The sequence below is a fragment of the Scleropages formosus genome, chromosome 12 (assembly GCF_900964775.1).
Source record: "Scleropages formosus chromosome 12, fSclFor1.1, whole genome shotgun sequence".
NCBI lineage: Eukaryota > Metazoa > Chordata > Actinopteri > Osteoglossiformes > Osteoglossidae > Scleropages > Scleropages formosus.
The window spans coordinates 28,882,925-28,890,665 of record NC_041817.1 but is presented as its reverse complement, the minus strand read 5'-3'; the positions used below and the strand labels follow the sequence as shown (position 1 = coordinate 28,890,665).

General features: G+C 46.5%; 1 protein-coding gene across 2 annotated transcripts; it reads right to left on the bottom strand.

The window, feature by feature from the left end:
- Positions 1 to 722: 722 nt before the first annotated feature.
- LOC108928712 (uncharacterized) lies at positions 723 to 5,619 on the bottom strand. Of its 2 annotated transcripts, XR_001965691.2 has the most exons (7): positions 5,577 to 5,619; positions 4,798 to 5,174; positions 4,476 to 4,646; positions 3,699 to 3,851; positions 3,582 to 3,623; positions 2,157 to 3,292; positions 723 to 1,278 (listed from the first exon to the last, which is right to left on the bottom strand). XR_001965691.2 is itself a non-coding variant. In XM_018742778.2 (6 exons), exons 2-6 carry the CDS (start codon positions 5,060 to 5,062, stop codon positions 3,030 to 3,032), a joined length of 894 nt encoding a protein of 297 aa, XP_018598294.1. In that variant the 5' UTR covers positions 5,063 to 5,174; positions 5,577 to 5,619; the 3' UTR covers positions 2,064 to 3,029. The 2 variants fall into 2 exon arrangements, 1 of the variants encoding a protein (XP_018598294.1); XM_018742778.2 differs by lacking the exon at positions 723 to 1,278 and having other exon boundaries at positions 2,064 to 3,292.
- Positions 5,620 to 7,741: the final 2,122 nt, after the last annotated feature.

Sequence of the window (7,741 nt, the reverse complement as noted above, 5' to 3'; positions counted from 1 at the left end):
TACACTTATTCCTTTCTCCACTGCTACGTCCAACGGCGGGACGAGTCCGTCTGCGTCGCTCTTCTCCAGGGACCCTGAGGCCACTTCCATCACTTCTCTCCAGAGCGACTCACAGTTATTTACCCCGTTTATTCAGCTCGGTCATGTTACTGGAGGGTACAAATGGCGGTAATTACCTGGCTCAAGGGTACTACAGCTGGAGGCGGAGTTTGTAAACACTGTGGAAGCGAGTTCGGTTGAGATGGTGCGACTCTCCTGTTCTGGAAGCTCTTTGTTGCCACCTGACTGGTGTGACTGGTGGATAAACGCAGGTTCTCTTCGCTCCGGTACAAACTGAACTTCTACTAAAATAAACTAAGAGATGGCTTATTAAATGCACGCACACACACACACGCACACACTGGCTGAAACCACTTGTCCCAAGTGGGGTCAAGGTGAACTGGAGCCTAACCCAGCAGCACAGGGCACAAGGGGACACGCCCAGGATGGGATGCAAGTTCATCACGAGGCACCCCAAGAGGGACTCGAACCCGAGACCCACTACAGAGCAGGACCTGATCAAAGCTGCCGCGTCCCCAAGGAAGAAGCAGCTTCCAGAATTATATGATCACGAGGCAAATACCATAGGAGGACATTTTATTTTACTTGTAACTAATTATTTATTAAACCAAAAATAAATGAACTCCTCACAGAATCCATTTGTGGAAAAGTAGGTGCATCATATCAGCTTCCACATTTAATAAGCAGTTAATTAGAACCAAGTTCTCAAAAGCAAATGAACACGATTAGTTGATCAGCAGATGTTACCAGCTGGATATAAAAGGAGAAACTGATAGATCTATAACTTCCAGCTTGATGTTAAGATGATGTACAAAGTTACTGTATGTAAATCAATGTAGTAACACTGCAGATCATGATAAAAACAGCCCTACAAAAAGTGCGCTTGTACCTCAGTTCACAAATACAGCTGCGACCATAAATGTGTTTGCAACTCGAACTGTTCGTAAGTCCAACCGCTACAACAGAATCAATAACACCTTAATGACGCGGCTTCATCTCGCCATTTATTTATGGGTTACCTTCTGTAAAAAGAAAGATACATTTGTGAAGAATTCAAAATTTGATACAACATTTCATTTTCATGCACAACTTATGCGATGCAGGGTCTCACTTCCCCTAGCGGACACGCAAGGTGTGACACGGAGCAAGGAGTCACACGGCAGAGGTGTGGGGTGGACGGGATGCTGCTTATCTTCATTATCCTTTCTGAAGACAAAACTAAAGCCGAATTAAAAATAAGAAAATGAGACATATGTAACGTCCTCGACCTCGTGTCTCGTGTGTTGTGCTGTGCTTTACACACATGGCGAAAGAAACGGTGGCACAGGGACAGGAGTGTGAGCTGCGGAGTGCTGGAGAAGAGCGCATTAAAAGTGTTTCACGGTGAATTGTGACCACGTGGTGGAACGACCCCCCCCCCCCCCCCCAGAACTGCTGAATCCCTGTCCACAGAAAATGGGTCTGAAAACTCCCCTCTTCCACACTCACTTCTCCCATCATCTAGTAAGTCCATGTAAGGTGTCAATGTTCATGCTCTCTAACTCTGAGATCATAACCGTTGAATGACAGATAATCGTCCCACAGCCACAGTCTATAATGCGAATGTTTCGTTTTAAAAAATTAACAGGATTAACAGAATGTGATTCGGGTTTGTTGATTATTTGGATAAACCACATTTTACTGCCCAACAATGGCGGCGTGTGGGAACGCTGATCATTTTCGCTCTCCAATACAGAAATCATGGAGAATAGAGTGATGAAGAAAATGCAGTAAAATAAACTGGGAAATAAGATAAGATAAGATAAGATAAGATAAAACTTTATTCATCCCGAAGGAAATTCTTCTTGTGCCAGAGATTGCTCGAACAGATTAAGCACAGCAATTAAATATAAAAGTAAAAGTAAAAAAACTTAAAGTACACAAAGTGGAAGGTAGAAAGTGACACAGCACATGATGTTACACCTTATATTACATTATTATATTAAAATCTGAAACAATTTAAAACAATTGCACATGATATTAAATGGTTGTATTGCTAGTAATGTTAGTATCTTTGAAAATGTGTATCTTGGATGTGTCACGCCCCGCGCACCCACCTCATCGGCGACACCTGCAATTTCCTGATGGAAGCTGCATAAAAGGAGACGACGTGCAAACAGGGGTGCGGAACCTGGCTTTTGCCTCCTTGTTTCCCGAACGACGTGTACCCGTGAACTCTGCCCGTGTCTGACCGCTGCCTGAACTATTCGACCCTGATCTTTGCCTTCGCCCTTTGTATCCCGTTTGCCGATCGCCTGACCCTCGCCTGTCCCACGACCTGCCTTTGGATAACGATTCTTAACTAATAAACCTCTCTCACACCGCACTCTGCGCTTGAGTCCGTCCTGCCTACGAGCCGCCGTGACAGGATGTTGGTAAAACGAGGTACAGGTGTATTTAAAGTGACCCAATTAAATGCCTGATCTTGCAAATACTTTTATTCACCCAATTCATAATAAAAACCTAAAATAAAATGCGTAATCTATAACAAAGTGTATATTTGTCTTTTGACCCATACACAGGTGGTACAGCGTACAGCGTGTAACACGGTGAAAGGAAACAATGTTCCTCCAGGACCCTGGTGTCACACGAGACAAGTCAGATAAAAGGACACAAATATAAGCAAATATAAAACAAAGGGCAGTACACACTAACAGTGCTGATTTCTCCGTAACACTCTTTCGTGCGGAGCATTTTGGATTCCAGCCCCAGTACAAAGGCTGTAAGCAGATGTTCCAGCTGATACTTTACTCACACCACACTACTGCAGTATTAAAAAAACAAAAAAACATTTTACATAAAATTTCAAAACATCTTTTTTTTTACATTCGGTACCTTTCCTGACGGCGGCTCGGCGGCGCTGAAACCCACAACCTGACGGGCAGCGGTCCGGACCCCTTCCCTGCGACGGTCGATCTTGAGGGACCCGCTCAGGCCCGGTGGCCGGAGAGCAGCTCGTTCATGAGGAGGGGCTGCTGGGCGAAAAGAGCCGTGAGCAGCGCGTCGGCCATGGCCGAGCTCTTGGTGTTGTCCAGGAGGCGCCGCATCTTGGCCTGCTCCGTCTTCTCAGCGTACACGTTGGCCGCCAGCTCTCTGTGGATGCCTTTGGAGCGCAGCTCGTCCACGATGCTGTCCACGTTGGTCACCCTGTCCACCAGCTTGCTGAAGTTGACCCTGAGGAAGCCCCGTTTATCTGCCACAAAGAGGAGGCGCGAAAGAATCCGTTATTAGTTGCCGAAACGTGACATCCGCACGTGTGCGTTAAAGGACACGTTCTTGGTGCGAATGAATAGCGCACCGCATGTACGGGACATACGGTGCACAGAGGTCACACCCAGGTGTAACCTGGCATGAACCTGTGACTGACGCAACCACTTCCTCCCCCAGCGAGCTGAGGCTACAAGCCAGGAAGCCGGGAGAGCGCTGGGGACGCCTCCTTTATGCCCGTCACAGAAAGTGAACCATGAAGTACCACACTTTACCTTCTATGGAGCTTCTGGGCGGCTGAGCTTCCTTGGGGGGTCCTACAGGTAGAGAGCGACCCATTAATGACAGTAAAAATAATGTAAACCTTCACGTCTTGATGCTTGACTACTTACCTTGGACTTGAGAGGCGCCCCGAACCTGAAAACAAATGTTGACGTCTTCGGCCGCATGTGAGTTGTGTATAATGGGACCGCAGAAATGACTTCCTCCGGTGACCGTCACGGTCGACTTGACCGCTGCGTTGTCTCCGCGTTGGCCTGGAGCCGCTGGACGAGTGAAAGTCACCATGAGCCACGTGCACCTCCAGACTGATTAGACCACATTCCCTGTATTTATTCAAATATTTGTTTCTTTGCTTATGTCCTTGTTGTCTTATTTGTTCTTTTTTCATCTGCAATGACTCTTCCAAATATGCGTTACGTGCGAAGGTCTTTCGTTCGCTATATCTGTAATGCTGCTGCGCCCTGAGCTCGTCCTGCCGACAGAGTGCTCCGCGCTCAGCCCTGAACGCAGATGACCGCGGTAGAAGGTAAAAAGACACTCCCTAACCCTAACGCCATGGCCTCCCTTCTCGTCTCATCTTCCCTGCACTTAATCCCAGTTCACACATTTTATTCCTCAATGTTTCCTTGAAACTTCATTGATGTGACAGTAATGACATCAGTCACATTTACGACGTTGCTGTGGCACGCGACTCTTTCCTGATGCTCTGAAGGATTTCGGCTCATTTCCGGGCGAATCTGGAACGGCTTCGGGATGAATCCGGACCGTCGCTACGAGGCCTGCTTCAGGAACGAGTTCCGTACGAACACTGGGCCCGAGTGTGTCGCAATGACGTGTCGCCCCGCGGCAGTGCAGCGCGACCCCCCTGCTGCTCGACAGGCTCTCACCGTTCCCCGGACGTCCATCGCACGTGCGCTCGGGACCCGCCGCTCCAGGACCCGGCCGGCCGAGCGTTTCCAGATCGACCGCCACGTTCACGGATTTGGCGGTCGCGTTGCAGATGAGCGGGGCGACCGCACTGCTCTCGCCGTCCACACACACCGTCTGGACACACATCTCTACACACACAGGCCACAAATCTCAGAGGAACTAATCGGTGAGTTCAAACATAGCTGCAAAGACCTACTGCACATGCACACACACACACACACACACACACACACACACACACACACACACACACACACACGAACCGCCGCATCTACTCACCTGGACACTTTTGGAGGGACGACTCATCGAGTCCTTCATTTCTCAGTATTTCAACAAACTCCTCCCACTTTTCCCACCCTTTTCTAGTGATGATGGACAGAAGAGTGTGAGCCTTCGCCTTCTCCTCACGGGTTTCCGCCAAGATCTTGTCCTCTTTCTTGGACAAGATGTCCTCGGCCGCATCGATGATTTTTTGTGTCAGGTCGGTGTCAGCAGAGAGGCGTTGAAGCAGTGCATTCCTGTAGAGCGTCAGAAACTCCATCATCCGCCTGCGGGGTCCAGTGAGGGGTGTGTGTGTGTGTGTGTGTGTGTGTGTGTGTGTGTGTGTGTTCTCCCAAGCGCTTCTCCCTTTCCTTCTGTGGTTCTGCAAACACACCCTGGAAGACATGTGTAAACAGAACACAGAGATATGAGTCCATTGCTGCCTCATGAGGGGGTACTACACAGGTACTACACAGTTACCACACAGTCACTACACACTTACCACACAATTACCACAGTACACCACAGGACACACAGCACTTCCACCGTGCTGTATTTCACAGTAAAATCATGTAAAACGTTCAGGAGCAACCAGGACGACTTGGAAAGTGTCTGATAAATGAACATAAATGTGAATGTGAATATTTTCAATATAAATGCCGTTAAAATTGGTTTTGACAAAACACACTTAATGCAGATGTAGAAACAAGTCGAGTGTAAAGTTAAAACAGTGTAAACGGTAAAGTATAAAGATGGTAAAGTGAAAGAAAAGAGTTAATCGACAATAAAGGTCGTACCTTTAAAAAGCGCGAAGAACAAAGAGCAGAAAATAGTTTCGCTTTCGGTTTAAAAACAACTTCCTGAAGAGGGCCATGTGCGTGTGTGTGTGTGTGTTTCTGTGTGTGAGAGGGTGTGTGTATGTGAACAAGTGATGGTGCTCTCTGCTCTGCGGTGTTTGCTTGATCAAGAAATCACACTGATTGATTGAATTAGATGTACAGTACAGGTACAGTGCTGTGAAAAAGTATTTGCCCCTTCCCTGATTTTTTTTTTTTTTTTGCATATTTGTCACAGTTAAATGATTGAGATCATCAAACAAATTTTAATATTACACAAAGATAACCCGAGCAAATACAAAATGCAGTTTTTAAATGATGATTTCATATATTAAGGGAAAAAAGCTGTCCAAACTTACCTGGCTCTGTGTGAAAAAGTAATTCCCCCCCCCTCTCCTTTGTTAAATTATGAATGAACTGTGTGATTAACCACATTTTTTGGAAAGCTGAGTTAAATTTCACTTGCCACACCCAGGCCTGATTACTGCCAGACCTGTTGAATCAAGAGATCACTTAAACAGGACCTGTCTAAAAGATCTCAAAAAGGAAGACATCATACCGCGATCTAAAGAAATTCCAGAACAGATGAGAAACAAAGTAATTGACATGTATCAGTCTGGAAAGGGTTACAAAGGCATTTCTAAGGCTTTGGGACTCCAGCGAACCACGGTGAGAGCCATTATCCACAAATGGAGAAAACTTGGAACAGTGGTGAACCTTCCCAGGAGTGACCGGCCTACCAAAATTACTCCAAGAGCGCAACGACGACTCATCCAGGAGCTCATGAAAGAACCCAGAACAATATCTAAAGAACAGCAGGCCTCACTTGCCTCAGTTAAGGTCAGTGTTCATGATTCAACAATAAGAAAGAGACTGGGCAAAAATGGCATCCATGGGAGAGTTCCAAGGCGAAAGCTATTGCTGACCAAAAAGAGCACAAAGGCTCGTCTCACATTTGCCAAAAAACATCTTGATTATCCCCAAGACTTTTGGGCAAATATTCTGTGGACTGATGAGACAAAAGTTGAACTTTTTGGAAGGTGTGCATCCTGTTACAGCTGGCGTAAGAAACTAACACAGCATTTCATAAAAAAAACATTATACCAACAGTCAAACATGGTGGTGGTAGTGTGATGGTCTGGGGCTGCTTTTCAGCTTCAGGACCTGGACGACTTTCCATAATTGATGGAACCATGAATTCTGCGCTCTACCTGAAGGAGAATGTACGGCCATCAGTTTGTGAGCTCAAGCTCAAGCGCACTTGGGTTATGCAGCAGGACAATGATCCGAAACACAGCAGCAAGTCCACCTCTGAATGGCTCAAAAAAAACAAAATTAAGGTTTTGGAGTGGCCTGGTCAAAGTCCGGACTTAAATCCGATTGAGATGCTGTGGCATGACTTTAAACAGGCCGTTCATGCTCGAAAACCCTCCAATATGACTGAATTAAAACAATTCTGCAAAGAAGAGTGGGCCAAAATTCCTCCACAGCGATGTGAAAGACTCATTGCCAGTTATCGCAAACACTTGATTGCAGTTCAACCAGTTATTAGGTTTAGGGGGCAATTACTTTTTCACATAGGGCAAGGTAGGTTTGGACAGCTTTTTTTCCCTTAATAAATGAAATCATCATTTAAAAACTGCATTTTGTATTTACTCGGGTTATCTTTGTGTAATATTAAAATTTGTTTGATGATCTCAATCATTTAAACTGTGACAAATATGCAAAAAAATCAGGAACGGGGCAAATACTTTTTCACTGCATTGTACACAGGTATACAAAAGCCTGTGCTGTGTGACGCAGTAATACGGCGCAGCGGGAAAGGTGTATGTCCCTGGTGCCCAGAATAATGGTTTCAGCGCCTCGATCACTCTGTGCATCACTGTTGCTCCACATGTTATTTTTCATTTCAACTTTTGTAACAACAACGGTGGGCTCCACCAGGGATCCATCAGGTGGTCGCAATGACCAGGGGGGAGCACAACGCACTCGTGGTGAACAGGCTCAGCCCACCGCTTCGCGTACACAGCGCTCACGGGGCTGGAGAAGGATGCCGGAGCCGCTGGAAACCATGCTGTGATGGTCAGTCCAAGCTGGGTAAGGGAGCCTGTGTCCGGGAGCGATGA